Source organism: Oncorhynchus mykiss, chromosome 8, assembly GCF_057628025.1.
Source record: "Oncorhynchus mykiss isolate SJ-2025 chromosome 8, ASM5762802v1, whole genome shotgun sequence".
NCBI lineage: Eukaryota > Metazoa > Chordata > Actinopteri > Salmoniformes > Salmonidae > Oncorhynchus > Oncorhynchus mykiss.
The window spans coordinates 17,197,568-17,216,853 of record NC_143029.1 but is presented as its reverse complement, the minus strand read 5'-3'; the positions used below and the strand labels follow the sequence as shown (position 1 = coordinate 17,216,853).

At 41.8% G+C, this 19,286-nt stretch overlaps 1 protein-coding gene across 1 annotated transcript in view; it reads left to right on the top strand.

The window, feature by feature from the left end:
* The window catches only part of LOC110529498 (gamma-aminobutyric acid receptor subunit rho-1), a 39,588-nt gene that overhangs the window by 11,731 nt on the left and 8,571 nt on the right, over nt 1-19,286 (top strand). Inside the window, exons 2-5 of the mRNA XM_021611735.3 lie at nt 2,150-2,200; nt 5,138-5,244; nt 16,844-16,911; nt 17,112-17,335. Coding sequence (XP_021467410.1) covers nt 2,150-2,200; nt 5,138-5,244; nt 16,844-16,911; nt 17,112-17,335 — 450 coding nt within the window. The remainder of the gene's footprint in view (nt 1-2,149; nt 2,201-5,137; nt 5,245-16,843; nt 16,912-17,111; nt 17,336-19,286) is intronic.

Below are 19,286 nucleotides of genomic sequence, written 5' to 3'. Positions count from 1 at the left end.
CATAAACTACTGCGGCATAAATACTGGAGGCTGAGACAGGAGGGGTCAGGAGACACTGTGGCCCCATCCGAGGACACCCCCGGACAGGGCCAAACAGGAAGGATATAACCCCACCCACTTTGCCAAAGCACAGCCCCCACACCACTAGAGAGATATCTTCAACCACCAACTTACCATCCTGAGACAAGGCTGAGTATAGCCCACAAAGACCTCCGCCACGGCCAACCCAGACAGGATGACCACATCAGTGAATCAACCCACTCAGGTGACGCACCCCTTCCAGGGACGGCATGAGAGAGCCCCAATCTAACTGCACTGTTCAACTTGAAAAGTTATTAATAAACAAATTAGGCATATTTGGGCAGTCTTGATACACAATTTTGAACAGAAATGCAATGGTTCATTGGATCAGTCTAAAACTGCACATACACTGCTGCCATCTAGTGGTCAAAATCCACATTGCACCTGGGCTGGAATAATACATTATGGCCTTTCTCTTGCATTTCAAATATGATGGTACAAAAAAATACAAAGGAACGGTTGTTTTTTTCTTTGTATTATCTTTTACCAGATCTATTGCGTTATTCTCCTACATTCCTTTCGCATTTCCAGAAACTTCAAAGTGTTTCCTTTCAAATGGTACCAAGAATATGCATATCCTTGCTTCAGGGCCTGAGCTACAGGCAGTTAGATTTGGGTATGTAATTTTAGGCGAAAATGGAAAATAAGGTGCAGATCTTTAAATAGACCCATGGGGCGGCACACAATTGGCCCAGCGTCGTCCGGGCTAGGGGAGGTTTTGGCCGGCAGGGATGTTCCTGTCTCATTGCGCACTTGCGACTCCTGTGGCAGGCCGGGCGTAATGCACACTGACACGGTCGCCAGGTGTACATTGCTTCCTCTGACGCGGCTGGCTTCTGGGTTAAGTGGGCATTGTGTCAAGAAGCAGTGTGGCTTGACTGGGTTGTGTTTAGGACGACGCACGGCTCTCGACCTTCGCCTCTCCTACGGGAGTTGCAGCAATGGGACAGGACTGTAACTACCAATTGGATACCATGAAATTGGGGAGAAAAAGGGGGTAAAAAAATAAAAATAAATACGTCTAAATTGTCCAAACCGAAATGGTCACAACCGAAACAATTGACAGCATAGAAATATAAAGAGCCCAAACGTTGACATTTTTGGACCAAAAATAGATGTCTTTAATGTACTGTCCTGTACTTTTTTGCATCGTACTGTACCCTACTGTACCCTACTCTACTGTACTCTATTGTACTGTACTATTACTGTATTACATAACTTTACTCAAGTTTCTTTTTTTTTATAAGATAAATGGATTATGTTTTAAATTATCATAAAAGTGTGGTAAATATGTACATTATCCTGTTTCAAAAATATTTAGTTAAAAACAAGCTGTTCAGGTACTTACTGCTTTGCAACCTCAGTGACTGCCGGCAGCAGTAGCTCCGCCTCCGTAGCATAAATTATAACAGCACAAAGTAAATGGACCGTCCTGGGGTGCTCAAATGTGTGTCAGAACTTCTGGGTCTGCTCTAGTCTCCCTCCCAATGAGTCTGTTGCTGAGAGAAAGTCAAGGTTTTGAAAATCAGGTTAAAAATCATGTTTGAACTATTTAGTAAATGTTGTATACAAATACAATTTATAAAGTGAATCTGATCACTACTGTGCATGGTTCTCCCTTTACTGCAACTTTTTCACTACGTTTCGGTAGTGACAAATTTAGTGCCTAACAAGCAATTTAGGACACTATTTTCAAATATGCAAGACAAACAAAGTGTGTGAGGAGTAGATCTGTCTGACATACTGTAAATTGGAAGAGATGTGCGCTTCAAAAATTAGAATAACCAACCCCCAATTTGCACCACTTTTTGTAGAATCACTCATATAGTGCACTACTTTTGACCAGGGCCCTATCATACTGTACTTCCCACTTTCAAGGAATGCTTTAAGCAATACTCTGTTCTACAATACTACCAACAAGTGGACGAATGCTATTGCAAATTGATTGTTGTTATTTTTTAAAGATGAACAGGGGGCTTCTGACAAACTCTTTTGATGAGCTGTTGGAATAGTCTATGATGTTGAATGCAGTCTCCTTTACATCTAATTGTTCTTGTTTTTCTTATAGATTCAAACGAGAAGTACCATCGACTGTACAAGGACGTCAAAAAGTTAGCAGGTAAGAATCCTTAATCTAAATACAATGTTACAGACAGAGTATAGTCGAGAGGATCTGATTTAGGGGAACAAAGCAACTATTACCATAGGATTATTTACTTAGGGCTTTAAATAAGTAAATAACTATTTGGATGGGATTAGATTTCATGGGGAACCTCAGGTAATGTAATTATGTGCACGAGCACAAATCATCACATCCGTCTTTTTAGTTCCGTCTGAATTTGTCATGCCAGTCATTTTTACTTGGCAGAAAGAAAGGTTATTATCCTAGCACTAAAAACCTACTGTTTCTCGGCAATATCCCAGGTCCTCTGATAATACTTATCCCGTGTGAATTATCATCCCTGTGTTTTGAGGGATATTACAGTCGTGGCCAAAAGTTTTGAGAATGACACAAATATTAATTTTCACAAAGTCTGCTGCCTCAGTTTGTATGAAGGCAATTTGCATATACTCCCGAATGTTATGAAGAGTGATCAGATGAATTGCAAATTCATTGTAAAGTCCCTCTTTGCCATGCAAATGAACTGAATCCCCCAAAAACATTTCCACTGCATTTCAGCCCTGCCACAAAAGGACCAGCTGACATAATGTCAGTAATTCTCTCGTTAACACAGGTGTGAGTGTTGACGAGGACAAGGCTGGAGATCACTCTGTCATGCTGATTGAGTTCGAATAACAGACTGGAACCTTCAAAAGGAAGGTGGTGCTTGGAATCATTGTTCTTCCTCTGTCAGCCATGGTTACCTGCAAGGAAACACGTGCCGTCATCATTGCTTTGCACAAAAAGGGCTTCACAGGCAAGAATATTGCTGCCAGTAAGATTGCACCTAAATCAACCATTTATCGGATCATCAAGAACTTCAAGGAGAGAGGTTCAATTGTTGTGAAGAAGGCTTGAGGGCGCCCAAGAAATTCCAGCAAGCGCCAGGACCGTCTCCTAAAGTTGATTCCGCTGCGGGATCCGGGCACCACCAATACAGAGTTTGCTCAGGAATGGTAGCAGGCAGCTGTGAGTGCATCTTCACGCACAGGGAGGCAAAGACCTTTGGAGGATGGCCTGGTGTCAAGAAGGACAGCAAAGAAGCCACTTCTCTCCAGGAAAAACATCAGGGACAGACTGATATTCTGCAAAAGGTACAGGGATTGGACTGCTGAGGACTGTGGTAAAGTCATTTTCTCTGATGAATCCCCTTCCCGATTGTTTGGGGCATCCGTAAAAATGCTTGCCCGGAGAAGACAAGGTGAACGCTACCATCAGTCCTGTGTCATGCCAACAATAAAGCATCCTGAGACCATTCATGTGTGGGGTTGCTTCTCAGCCAAGGGAGTGGGCTCACTCACAATTTTGCCGAAGAACACAGCCATGAATAAAGAATGGTACCAACACATCCTCCGAGAACAACTTCTCCCAACCATCCAGGAACAGTTTGGTGACGAACAATGCATTTTCCAGCATGATGGAGCACCTTGCCATAAGGCAAAAGTTATAACTAAGTGGCTTGGGAAACAAAACATCGATATGTTGGGTCCATGGCCAGGAAACTCCCCAGACCTTAATCCCATTGAGAATTTGTGGTCAATCCTCAAGAGGCGGGTGGACAAACAAAAACCCACAAATTCTGACAAACTCCAAGCATTGATTATGCAAGAATGGGCAGCCATCAGTCAGGATGTGGCCCAGAAGTTAATTGACAACATGCCAGGGCAGATTGCAGAGGTCTTGAAAAAGAAGGGTCAACACTGCAAATATTGACTCTTTGCATCAACTTCATGTAATTATCGATAAAAGCCTTTGACACTTATGAAATGCTTGTAATTATACTTCAGTATTCCATAGTAACATCTGACATAAATATCTAAAGATAATATCTAAAGCAGCAAACTTTGTGGAAATTAATATTTGTGTCATTCTCTAAACTTTTGGCCACGACTGTACAGAGTTTAACAGGTGCTGCAACCATGGGTAAGAACATGGGGGGGGGGGGAATGTATGCTTAAAACAAAGTGCTATGTATGTAGCCTACAGATGAATGATCTGTTTTGTCACATATCAACTTTCCTAGTGCCATACGTCCTTTAAAAAAAATGGATGCTATTGTGCCAATTAATTCATAAATTGCCAAATATGTCAGTTAATGAAATGTCTGCAAAGGTTATAGTTCATGGTTCTTATTGATATTTATTATTTAGACTTTCTCTGAACTGAAGACCAATAGGCCAATATTAGGCTATTCCGAGGCTCCGTCACAACGGTCAATTTTGAATGAGAATTTTGTTTTATTACCGGGGCAGTTTGGTAAAACAAATCCCGTCCGACTCATCTACTGTAAAAATGGACATACTGGGATAATAAAGACATAACCAACGTTCTATAGTAATACTAGTCCCTGGCGAATAGGGCTAAGATCACAGCTTTTGTTAAAGTATACTCATAGTATAAAATAGTTGGCTTTGAAGCAACTAGCTAAACCTTGTGCAATCTAGCCTTTTCCTTAGTATCTGCAAGGTCAGGGCAAATTCATATGCCCTGTGATGCATAGCTCCAAATTTATATGAAAAAAGACTACCCTAATGAATTAATCCTCATGAATATGATCGGAATTCTATGGACATCCTGATAAGCTTATAGCTTAACTTCTGATGACAGTGGGGGGAGGCTAGACACGTGTTGTGTGTGTCTGTGTATGGCTCCATTCCATAGGATAAGTGGTCTTGATATAGGCGGAGTACCAGTCTGTTTGTGCATTCATGCCAACTTCTCGTCACTCATTGTCATGCTAATCATGTTTGGTTTGACAATGACAGTAATGGAATTGGCAAGAGCACAAACAAATCTGGGACTAGTCAGTATGCTATAGAGGTTCAGAGACAATGACAAGAAGTGTCATTTTAAATATTGATTGTTTTATTGATCATGTTTCTCCACTCCTCACAGCCCTATACTGAGAAGAAGTCCAGATATGACCAAAACCACCATGACAAAGTCAGAGCAGCTCTTAAGCATAAATGACCACGACTTCACAATGAGGCCTGGCTTTGGAGGTGAGATTTTTTAACTGTGCTTTACTGTGTGACGTACAAATTATAATGATCATTATTGGTAAAATTCTAGAGTTCTCTGATATCTGATGACAACTCTTATTTTTGGACTCCCGAGTGGCGCAGTGGTCTAAAACACTGCATCTCAGTGCAAAAGGTGTCACTGCAGTACCTGGTTCAAATCCAGGCTGTATCATATCCAACCTTGATTGGGAGTCCCTTAAGGGTGGCGCACAGTTGGTCCAGTGTCGTCTGGGTTTGGCCGGGGTAGGACGTCAAATAAGGATTTTAAATAAGAATTTGTTCTTAACTGACTTGCCTAATAAAGGTTTAATTTTAAAAAGTATAATAATGACTTAATCATGACTCATCGTTAAGTCATGCATTGGAAAATTCCAACTGTCATTACTCAAGTTAAGATTTGGCCTGTTCTCGGGAACTCAGGAAATCCATCAAATCCATTTTTATTTGTCACATGCTTTGTAAACAACAGGTATAGACTAACAGTGAAATGCTTACTTACGGGCCCTTCCCAAGGGCCCCATGGGAAGCAGATACATTAGAAGCGGAAGTACACGTATGGGTCGTTCCATCTCAAAAAGCACAAGAAAGAGGATTTCAACACCCACCAACTCAGATTGTTCTGAAATGGTTTCTGTTGTTAGAAACAGAACATTATTTTGTTGAAATATCGGTAGCCGATGTGAGCAGGACCTTTAAACAGGTCAACATTCACAAAGCCTCAAAGCATGCATGGACCAACTGGCAAGTGTCTTCAGTGACATTTTAAACCTCTCCGTGACTGAGTCTGTAATACCTACATGTTTCAAGCAGACCACCATAGTCCCTGTGCTCAAGGAAGCGAAGGTAACCTGCCTTCACTTCCTTGCTTTGAAAGGCTGGTCATGGCGCACATCAACAGCATCCTCCCGGATACCCTAGACCCACTCCAATTCGCATACAGCCCCAACAGATCCACAGATGACGCAATCTCAATCGCACTCCACGCTGCCCTTTCCCACCTGGACAAAAGGAACACTTATGTGAGAAGGCTGTTCATGGACTACAGCTCAGCATTCAACACCATAGTGCCCATGAAGCTCATCACTAAGCTAATGAACCTGGGACTAAACACCTCCCTCTGCAACTGGATTCTGGACTTCCTGACGGCCGCACCGAGGTGGTAAAGGTAGGCAACAACACGTCTGCCACGCTGATCCTCAACACTGGGACCTCTCAGGGGTGTGTACTTAGTCCCCTCCTGTACTCCCTGTTCACCCAGAACTACGTGGCCAAACACGACTCCAACGCCATCATTAAGTTTGCTGATGACACAACAGTGGTAGGCCTGATCACCAACAACGATGAGGAAGCCTATAGGGAGGAGGTCAGAGAACTGGCAGTGTGGTGCCAGGACAACAGCCTCTCCCTCAATGTGAGCAAGACAAAGGAGCTGATCGTGGACTACATGGAAAGGAGGGCCGAACAGGCCCCCATTAACATCAACGGGGCTGTAGTGGAGTGGGTCAAGAGTTTCAAGTTTCTTGGTGTCCACATCACCAATGATCTATCGTGGTCCAAACACACCAAGACAGTCGTGAAGAGGGCACGACAAAACCTTTTCCCCCTCAGGAGACTGAAAAGATTTGGCATGGGTCCTCAGATCCTCAAAAAGTTCTACAGCTGCACCATCGAGAGCATCCTGACCGGTTGCATCACGGCCTGGTGTGGCAACTGCTCGGCATCTGACCGTAAGACACTACAGAGGGTAGTGCGTACGGCCCAGTACATCACTTGCCAAGTTTCCTGCAATCCAGGACCTATATAATAGGCAGTGTCAGAGGAAAGCACATAAAAGTGTCAGAGACTCCAGTCACCCTAGTCATAGACTGTTCTCTCTGCTACCGCACGGCAAGTGGTACCGGAGCTCCAAGTCTAGGACCGAAAGTCTCCTTAACAGCTTCTTCTTCTTCTACCCCCAAGCCAAAAGACTGCTGAACAATTAATCAATTGGCCACCGGACTATTACATTGTACCCCCCCATTTGTTTTGTACACTGCTGCTACTCACTGTTTATTATCTATGCATAGTCACTTCCCCCCTACCTACATGTACAAATTAACTCTAACTTGTACCCCAGCACACTGACTCGGTACCGGTACCAACTGTATATAGCCTTGTTATGTTATTGTGTTACTTTTTATAATTTTTTACTTTGGTAAATATTTTCTTAACTCTTGAACTGCACTGTTGGTTAAGGGCATATGAGTAAGCATTTAAGGTCTACACTTGGTCTACACTAGACGTTAAGGTCTACACTTGTTGTGACAAATAAAGTTTGATTTGATCTTTGAGAAGTTAAGCTAATTGATTGCATCCAAATTGGCTATTTACATTTATAGGATTCATATAAAATTCTATAAATATAGTACCTAACATCCGATTTGGACCCCAAAAAATTTGAACAATGAGTTAGACATGAGGAATCCAAAGCAATGGTCAAAAGCCTCCCACAGACCCTTCACACCTGACGCCAATCCCACCGAACGAGTATATAGTATCAGTTCTCTATGTCTGACAAGTAGTATGGAGCTGCGGCTCAGAGTATTGTTTCTTCATCCTATGTAATGTGTTCCCAGTGAATTTGGTGATGTTGTTTTTCCCCTGTTCAGAGAAATTGTTAGGTTTATGTCCCATCCTACATCCTGATATTACCAGGTTCTGACCACTAGATGGGTTCCCCCCTCAATGTTACAGGGCTAGTTCACCCAAATTAATAAATAGGATGCCACCCAAATTAGAAAATTACATATTCTTCCACTGCTCTGTCGTTCGCTACATACTTTAGTCTGAGACTGCCATCATTGAAGTCGTTTGTGGATCATCTCAGAGTATCAAAGTCAATGAAACATTTTTAAACCTCTGCTTTACCCACATGCGTTCTGTATCTGGTCCAACCCATCAGTTTCTGGACCAGCCCAATCGACCAATCATAAGGAATGTGTTCACATTCAGTGAAGAGTCGAGGAGGTACCCAGATCCAGACTCATTACGGAGAATAAATGAACATCTCTGAGCGTGGCATAGTGTGTTTGGCCAGAACAAGGAGTATGGGTAGCCTGGCAAGTCTATGGACAAGGTATGACTGTAATGCATGCGTTGGTTTTGTTGTCCACTGTTTCAAATGCAAACCTTTTTGCATTTGTGGCACAAATACAATGCTAGTCAATGGTACCTATATTAAAATTTTCGGCCAAATCATCCTGAAGTAGCTAAAAAAGTATTGTTAACTCAATGATGTTGCTTATAGAGGATTTGGATATGAAGTGTGAAAATGCTAAAGATACCATTGACTTAGTTAGCATTTGAAACAGTGGCCAGATAAACAAAACCAAAGCATGGGTTGCTGTCATACCATGTCCATAAACTACCTACATGGTAAGGAAACCAATATGTCATTTTGTAATTTGGGTATAAAAAAAAGTTTATTGTTAAAAGTAGTCCTTGTGCATAGAGTTGTATGGTTTGTTAAACTTTGAAATCAATGGATTTTGTTTTGCATACATTTTAAGATGAAAAACCAGAGTCTCAGTGTTATTCCGTTGCCATGGAATTGCCCACATATGGATGTTTCCACCCCAAAAGGGGATAAAAGGGGATATATTGGGCTGCAATTTAAGTTCCAAAATAATTAAGATTCTAGAATAATCTATACAGACAACGAATCGTAACAGACGTAAACATTACCAGAGTTGGGAAGGTTACTTTCTAAATGTTATCCATTACAGTTATTACTGTCCAAAATTGTAATTGAACTTTTGGATTACCCAAACTCAGTTACTTTTAGATTACTTTCCTCTTAAAAGGCACCAGAAGAAGACAAAAATGACCCAGCAAACGCATTTAGTGTGTCATCATAGTGGTCTCTGACTTGTGGTCAGACTCGCTCAGGTGGAATAAACTTAAACTTTTTTTTCAATGCTGAATTGAATGTCATTGAGAAAACTAAAAAGTGTCATAATGTATTTTTTTCCGCAAACATCCTTTCAGAATCTAAAAGTAATTCAAGAAGTAATCATATAGTTTTTCAAAAGTTTCTGTAATCTGATTTACAATATTTTAGCTGGTAACGTAACTAATTACAGTTACAGTTTTTTGTAAGCAGATTACATGTAACTGATTTGTTGTATCTTTGACATGTAATCAGTTACACCTCAACTCTGGACATTACACATGTAGTGTATTCCTCTGTGGCGTTTAAAGCCAGTGAATAGTTGATGTGCTATTGCTCCTTGTGATATGAAGTATTTTACAGAATATTGACTCAGCCATGTATTAACAATATAAATGCAATATATCTGATATATCAAAATGTGTGAATCTGCATCCGAGCATGCAATAACATTGCCACATCATTTTGTACTAAGAGACAATGGCTCATCCACATTTTTAGTTTTATTGTATGTAGGCCCTTAAAGCAGAGTTATATTTATTTGATTGTTTTACAAAAAACGTGGATAGATGGCAGCATTCATGCAAAACTGAAAGCGCAATTCACCACATTTAACCATGGCAAGGTGACTGGTTAAATGTGGTGATTTGGATGTGTAAAAACGGATGTGTACAAACAGACCAGCTATAACTTCTGTAAGGCAATCAAAGAGGCAAAACAACAGTACAGGGACAAAGTGGAGTCTCAATTCAATGGTTCAGACAGGAGACGTATGTGGCAAGGACTCCAGACAATCACAGATTATAAAGGGATTCGAGGAAAACAACATCGAGCCGTTCTCCATGGCCGACGTGAGTAAGTAATTAAAGCGTGTTAAGCCTCGCAAGGCTGCCGGCCCAGACGGCATCCCATGTCACGTCCACAGAGAATGTGCAGTCCAGCTGGCTGAAGTGTTTATGGGCATATTCAATCGCTCCATATATCGTAGTCTGTTGTCCCCACTTACTTCAAGATATCCACCATTGTTCCTGTATCGAATGTAACTGAATTAAATTACTATCATAGCACTCACTTCTGTCATCATGACGTGCTTTGAGAGGCTAATTAAAGACCATATTACCTCCACCTTACCCAACACCACAGACCAACTTCGATTCTCACACCACTCCAACAGACGACACAATCACCATCACACACTGCCCTATCCCACCTGGACAAGAGAAATACCTATGTAAGAATGCTGTTCATCGACTACAGCTCAGCCTTCAATACCATAGTGCCCTCCAAGCTCATCACTAAGCTCAGATCCCTGGGTCTGAACCCCTCCCTGTGCAACTGGGTCCTGGACTTCCTGACAAGCGAGTGTTGAATGTAGGCAACAAAACCTCAACCGCGCTGATCCTCAACACGGGGTCCCCACACGAGTGCATGCTCAGCCCCCTCCTACATGTATGGCCACGCAGGTCTCCATCTCAATCATCAAGTTTGCTGATGACACAACAGTGGTAGGCCTGATTAACAACAATGACGAGACAGTCTACAAGGAGGAGGTGAGAGCGCTGGTGGAGTGGTGGAAGGAAAATAACCTCTACCTTAACGTCAACAAAAAACGAAGAAGCTGATCGTGGACTACAGGAGACAGCAGAGAGAGCAGGCTCTGAATAAATCAACAGATAGTGTGGTGAAGAAGGTCCAAAACCGCTAGGGCTCTCCAAGGGGTGGTGCGGTCTGCCCAACTGGGGGCACACTGCCGGCCTTTCAGGACATCTACAGCACTGGGTTTCAAAGGAAGGCCAAGAAGATCATCATATAACTCACCCGAGCCACAGACCATTTACTCGGCTACTGTCCGACAGAAGGACAGTACAGGTGCATCAAAGCCAAGACCGAGAGACTAAAAAACAGCTTCTATTACCAGCCCATCAGACTGTTGAACACTCAAGACTAGCTGTCTACCATGTGATGCACACTCACTCACACAAGCTATCACACATGCACATACACATATAGACACAATCTGGACCCTCTCTTTCTAAAATGATCTGCTGAAATTGTTGCAACCCCTATTACTAGCCTGTTCAACCTCTCTTTCGTATCGTCTGAGATTCCCATAGATTGGAAAGCTGCAGCGGCCATCCCCCTCTTCAAAGGTGGAGACAGTCTAGACCCAAACTGCTACAGACCTATATCTATTCTACCCTGCCTTTCTAAGGTCTTCGAAAGCCAAGTTAACAAACAGATTACCGACCATTTCGAATCCCACCGTACCTTCTCCGCTATGCAATCTGGTTTCAGAGCTGGTCATGGGTGCACCTCAGCCACGCTCAAGGTACTAAATGATATCATAACCTCCATCGATAAGAGACAATACTGTGCAGCCGTATTCATCGACCTGGCTAGGGCTTTCGACTCTGTCAATCACAACATTCTTACTGGCAGACTCAACAGCCTTGGTTTCTCAAATGATTGCCTCGCCTGGTTCACCAACTACTTTTCTGATAGAGTTCAGTATGTCAAATCGGAGGGCCTGTTGTCCGGACCTCTGGCAGTCTATATGGGGTTGCCACGGTGTTCAATTCTGGGGCCAACTCTCTTCTCTGTGTACATCAATGATGTCACTCTTTCTGCCGGTGATTATTTGATCCACCTCTACGCAGACGACACTATTCTGTATACTTCTGGCCCTTTGTTGAAAACTGTGTTAACAAAATTCCAGATGAGCTTCAATGCCATACAACTCTCCTTCCGTGGCCTCCAACTGCTCTTAAATGCAAGTAAAACTAAATGCATGCTCTTCAATCGATCGCTGCCCGCATCTGCCCGCCCGTCCAGCATCACTACTCTGGACGGTTCTGACTTAGAATATGTGGACAACTACAAATACCTAGGTGTCTGGTTAGACCCTCCTTGCAGACTCACATTAAACATCTCCAATCCAAAATTAAATATAGGATCGGCTTCCTATTTCGCAACAAAGCATCCTTCACTCATGCTGCCAAACATACCCTCGTAAAACTGACCATCCTACCGATCCTCGACGATATCATTTACAAAATAGCCTCCAACACTCTACTCAACAAATTGCATGCAGTCTACCACAGTGCCATCCGTTTTGTCACCAAAGCCCCATATACTACCCACCACTGCGACCTGTACACTCTCTTTGGCTGGCCCTCGCTTCATACTCATCGCCAAAACCACTGGCTACAGGTCATCTACAAGTCTCTGCTAGGTAAAGCCCCACCTTATCTCAGCTCACTGGTCACTATAGCAGCACCCACCCATAGCACGCGCTCCAGCAGGTATATCTCATTGGTCACCCCCAAAGCCACTTCTTAGACAGCTGTCCCTGATTGAGAACCTTACCCGGCCAAAACCTAGAAATACAAAAACATAGAAAACAGAACATAGAATGCCCACCCAAACCACAACCTGACCAAACCAAGTAGAGACATAAAAAGGCTCTCTAAGGTCTGGGCGTGACAGTCAGACGTTTACATACACTCAATTAGTATTTGGTAGCATTGTCTTTAAATAGTTTAACTTGAGCCACGCCCTGACCTGACCTGGAATCTTGTTTTCTGTTTAGTGTCTTAGCCTGACAGAACTGTGCGCTTTTGTTTTCGCTTTTGTTATTTTGTTTGAGTGTTTTTTTTAAATAAAAGAATCATGAACACTTTCCACGCTGCACTTTGGTCTACTCTTCCTACCACCAACGAGAGCCGTAACAACTTGGGTCAAACGTTACGGGTAGCCTTCCACAAGCTCTTTTGGCCCATTCCTCCTGACAGAGCTGCTGTGACCGAGTCAGGTTTGTAAGGCCTCCATGCTCACACACACTTTTTCAGTTCAGCCCACAATTTTTCTATAGGATTGAGGTCAGGGCTTTATGATGGCCACTCAAATACCTTGACTTTGTTGTCCTTAAGCCATTTTGCCACAACTTCGGAAGTATGCTTAAGGTCATTATCCATTTGGAAGACCCATTTGCGACCAAGCTTTAACTTACTGACTGATGTCTTGAGATGTTGCTTTAATTTTTCCACATAATGTTACTCTCTCATGATGCCATCTATTTTGTGAAGTGCACCAGTCCCTCCTGCAGCAAAGCACCCCCACAACATTTCGCACCAAAGTATGTTCATCTCTAGGAGACAGAACGCGTCTCCTTCCTGAGCGGTATGACGGCTACGTGGTCAAATGGTGTTTATACTTGCATACTATTGTTTGTACAGATGAACGTGGTATTCAGGCATTTGGAAATTGCTTCCAAGGATGAACCAGACTTGTCTACAGGTCTACAGTTTTTTTTTCTGAGGTCTTGGCTGATTTCTTTTGGTTTTCCCATGATGTCAAGCAAAGAGGCACTGAGTTTTAAGGTAGGCCTTGAAATACATCCATAGGTACACCTCCAATTTACTCAAATGATGTCAATTAGCCTATCAGAAGCTTCTAAAGCCATGACATTTTTTCTGGAATTTTCCAAGCTGTTTAAAGGCATCGTCAGTATGTTAACTTCTGACCCACTGGAATTGTGATACAGTGAATTATAATTGAACTAATCTGTCTGTAAATAATTGTTGGGAGAATTACTTGTGTCATGCACAAAGTAGATGTCCTAAACGACTTGCCAAAACTATAGTTTGTTAACAAGAAATTTGTGGAGTGTTTGAAAAATGAGTTTTAATGACTCCAACCTAAGTGTATGTAAACTTACGACTTGAACTGTACATGTTAGTTTAGCTTGTGTAAATTTGTATAGATTGCATTTTGATTCTGCTACGCTGCTGTTTGAGTTGTTAATTGGATTCTTCTTGCCGTTCTTGATGTCTTTAAAATAATATATATATTTACATTTTAGCCGTTTGGCATTTGAGTGCATTGTTAGGAGCAAGCAACATAAGCATTTTGCTGCACCACAATAACACCTGCTAAACTGTGTACGCAACCAATAAACGTTGATTTGATTTGGGTTATACGTACCAGTCAAACGTTTGGACACACCTACTCATTCCAGGGTTTCTCTTTATTTTTACTATTTTCTACATTGTAGAATAATAGTGAAGACATAAAAACTATGAAATAACACATATGGAATCATGTAGTAACCAAAAAAGTGATAAACAAATAAAAATATATTTGAGATTCTTCAAACTCGCCACCCTTTACCTTGATGACAGCTTTGCACACTCTTGCCATTCTCTCAACCAGCTTCATGAGGTAGTCACCAGGAATGCATTTCAATTAACAGGTGTGCCTTGTTACAAGTTAATTTGTGGAATTTCTTTCCTTCTTAATGCGTTTGAGACAATCAGTTGTGTTGTGACAAGGTTGGGGTGGTATACAGAAGATAGCCCTATTTGGTAAAAGACCAAGTCCCTATTATGTCAAAAACAGTCCATGTAAACAACTTTTTAAGTTTCTTCAAGTGCAGTCGCAAAAAACATCAAGCGCTATAATGAAACTGGCTCTTGTGAGGACCGCCACAGGAAAGGAAGATGCAGAGTTACCTCTGCTGCCGAGGATAAGTTCATTAGATTTAACTGCACCTCAGATTACAGTCCAAATTTGAGATTTTTGGTTCCAACCCCCTTGTCTTTGTAAGATGCAGAGTAGGTGAACGGATGATCTCCGCATGTGTGGTTCCCACCGTGAAGCATGAAGGAGTAGGTGGTGTGGGGTTGCTTTGCTGGTGACACTGTGTGATTTATTTAGAATTCAAGGCACACTTAACCAGCATGGCTACCACAGCATTCTGCAGCGATACGTCATACCATCTGGTTTGCGTTTAGTGGGACTATCATTTGTTTTTCAACACTACAGTGACCCAAAACACACCTCCAGGCTGTGTAAGGGCTATGTGACCAAGGAGAGTGATGGAGTGCTGCATCAGATTACCTGGCGTCCGCAATCACTCGATCTCATCATAATTCAGGGGGTTTGGGATGAGTTGGACCACAGAGTGAAGGAAAAGCAGCCAACAAGTGCTCAGCATACAGTATGTGGGATCTCCTTCCAGACTGTTGGAAAAGCAACTCTCATGAAGCTGGTTGAGAGAATGCCAAGAGTATGCAAAGCTGTCATCAAGGCAAAGGGTGGCTAGTTTGAAGAATCTCAAATATATTTTTATTTGTTTATCACTTTTTTGGTTACTACATGATTCCATATGTTATTTCATAGTTGTGATGTCTTCACTATTATTCTACAATGTAGAAAATAGTAAAAATAAAGAGAAACCCTTGAATGACTGGGACTGTATATGTAAGAGATATGAATAAATGTTGTATTGCTACCTCATGGGATACACAAACAAAATGAGTGGTTCCTTTTTAAATCCCTTTAAGGGAGATGAGCTCTTTCAGCTGTCTGCAATATGACATTTCAACCCAGGAAGGATTATAAAATGCAACCACTAAATATTGGAGAGCCTCCAGATATGTTTGTGTCTGGCACGGCTGAGTTGGTTTTTTGGAACACTGTGGCCTAATTGTGTTTTTTTTGCAGGGCACTGGATGAAGGGACTAATGGAGCAAAAACTCATTGTTTTAAATAGAATTGTCTAGATAAAAATGTCCCCTAAATACAGCTATGTAATCGAGACAGCTTTTATGACATTGTTACAACAATGGAGAGATAATCTTAGCAAGCTATTGACTTTTCTGTTTTTCTCTGTGTTGATTTGTGATCCCTACCCAGGGACGTTTCTAGGATTTGACGACATTGGGGGCTTAGCCCAAAGCCAGAGGGGAACCCTGGTAGGGAGGTTTGGGGGCATCCTCCCCCAGAAGAAGGAACATTAGAATTTTAACAGCTAAATGCATTAATCTGGTGCACTTTGAGATGAACATTGAGAGATTAGATCTACTAAGAATTTTGTAAAACAATACAAATAAAAATAAAGAATCTACTCATGCCAATTGAACTATCAAAAAATGTGCGCAAGGGGCCTGTTCCAAAATATCACCTTTTTTAAATGACCATGGTTCCACACGTTTTGCAGTCTGGGAAGAAATATCCTTTCAATTTCATTCTGTTATATTCCATTATATTTTTACTATAAAATGTCAAATATGTGTGTGTTGACTGTGATAAGGGCATGGGAGAATAAGTGTGTATTGTCTGTTAATAGGGTGTGTTCGTAAATTCACTCTGGCAATCTACTCCGAGTTCAGAGCACTCTGGTTTGAGAGTGCCAGACTCTGGTTTGAGAGTGCCAGAGTGACGAATAATTGATACATTTACAAACGACATGTCGTGCCTGTTGTTATGACAGGTGCCAGTAAACATTGTTTAAAAACGTAATTCAATTGTTGCCAGTAACACAGTTACAATCACTAACCCTCTTAATAACATGAAAAGTCTTACCAGCTCTGCTAGGGCAAGTTAAATGGTCAGAGTGACCTGTTTTCTGAACTTCTCTGTGTCTGTAAAGTAGCTAGCAAGCTAGCCAATGTTAGCCAGTTAGCTTGGGTGCTTGACTGACTTAAATAAACAAATGAAGTATACACTTATCTACCCCAACCATTAACAACTTAAGCTATTTATGGAAACAAGTTACATTACAATTAACATATCTGAATGGTTTTGTTTACTTATGCATTATGTTTATTGTTTTAATTAAGCTAGGATTTGAGTTGTGTATCTTTGCAGGACACACTGTTCAAGTTGGAGTTGATGTTCAGGTAGAAAGTCTGGACACAATTTCAGAAGTTGACATGGTAAGTGTTTCTATACTTTCTGTAAGCTGTGATGTAAACCAAAATAAAGCTGTCCTTCATAGATGCATAGATCAACCATACTTTAATTTGATGAATTGGAAAGAAGAGGAGAAGACATTTATAGTGTATCCCATTCATTGTGGTTATTAATATGTGATGGCTCTGTTGAAATTGCAGCATTGTCATGCTCTGTGTTTCAGGACTTCACCATGACCCTGTATATTAGGCACTACTGGAAAGATGAGCGCCTTTCTTTCCACAGCACCACCAATAAGAGCATGACCTTCGACGGGCGCCTGGTCAAGAAGATCTGGGTGCCTGACCTGTTCTTTGTCCACTCCAAGAAGTCTTTCACACACGACACCACCACAGATAATGTCATGCTGAGAGTCTACCCTGATGGCAAGGTGCTCTACAGCTTAAGGTACCAATTGACCTGGTCAGAGTCGAACATTGGTTTTGTTCTTTGCTACATGGTTGACACTGGCAATCACTTTGAAGCATACTGGTATAATAGAAAGGGTTTGGTGAACCACACTTGCACGATGAGTAACCTTGCCTGAGACTGGAAAATATGTGTTAATTTTAATAATGGATTGGATTTACAGTATATAGAGCCTTTCTCCCTACTGAGGTACTCAAAGCTCTTTACATAGTAAGGGGAGAACTCACTTCATCCACCATCAAAGCTAGGCATCAGGAGGCTTAGATAGTTTTGTGGCACACAAAATACCCTTGTGAACTCTAGTAGGTACAGTAACTTGTTATGTAAAATAAGTCCAGACAAAGCCTACAAATGATGGGTGGAATGAGCTAGCTAGGTCTGATCACTTTTTGGAATGGAATCAACTGAAGAGAAGCTTGTGCTGTTTGTAAACACTAGTCTTTGCCAACTGACAATTTATCCTCAAAAGTGATTTCATTACGCAAATCACAGAGGTGCCAGCTGAGACAGGCTAAATTCAACACTTTCATGCTTTGTTTTTACCCATTAGCAATTTGCAAATTAAAAAAGGCTGTGATGCTGTTATGGATCAGGGTCCTGGCCAAGTGCCTATTTATATCTCTTAACCAAGACGTGCAGTTTGTATCTCATGACAACATGATGGATGTGATGAGAAACTGTCAGTAAAGTATAGTAAATCTGCAGACAGAGATTGAGTTTGTCATTTTGGTGAGTAATCAGAATGCTGGAGCCAAGAGCTTTGTAATCCACAGTTGGTCCATTTGAGAGCCTTGGCAGCAAGAGCCAGTATCAAGATGTCTGTGTCAGTAGCTCCCTCTGCTGGCAGTCAGAACACACTGCATACAGTCTTATTGACACCTGTGGGCACTGATAGTAAGTAGCGTCATGAACACTTGACCGTCATGCTAAGATAATGGTGTAAATAGCCATCAAGACAGACTCTGGTCTTGCGACTTTGAACTATGCCCTGGTATACACATAGGCCATCTGTAAATACCAACCTTGAGGTGTATTATAGAATTTCTCTGTTCTTACAGATGTATTGGATTTGTGGAGTGACAGGGTGGTGTGTGTTCTACTATAGATACCATGCAGGCTCATCAGTAGGGTTAATCTCTCGGAGGGCTGGAACCAGAGATTTATGTTCCAGAAGGAAGCAGATTTGGAGAGTAACCAACTGTTTACTGTATGTGGATCTTCCTCCCAGAGGATCCAGTGTAGCGACGGGTCTCTTCTACACTGTGCTGGATTATCTTGGCTATTTTGATCTATTTATCCCTGAATTTACTCATCCCCCTGACTCTGTGTGTATCTGTCTGAAATATAGTGAAACAATAAGGCCCAAGGGGGTGTGGTATATGGCCAAATACCACGGCTAAGGGCTGTTCTTATGCACAACACAATGGAGTGGAGTGCCTGGATACAGTGGAGTGCCTGGATACAGCCTTAGCCGTGGTATATTGGCAATATACCACAAACCCCTGAGGAGCCTTATTGCTATTATGAACTGGTTACCAAAATAATTAGAGCAGTAAAAATAAATGTTTTGTCATACCCATGGTATACGGTCTGATATACCACGGCTGTCAGCCAATCAGCATTCACGGCTCGAACCACCCAGTTAATAATATACACAACACATATTCACCCACATCCCCAACTGATTTCTCTTTGCCATTATTGTATTATACTACATTGCTCTGTGCAGTGGCGATTTTAGCATGTCAATCTTTCTGGGGCAAACTCTCCCAAAAAATGTTGAAGCAGCGAAACAGTTGATTCATTTACTGCCTTTTTAAAAAACATAGCTGATATGGCTGACTTGCTTAAACAAATGTGGTTTCTACTGACAATTGAGATGTACAAACAATGGCATAAGGGAACGACAAGCGGATAAGAGGCCATCCTT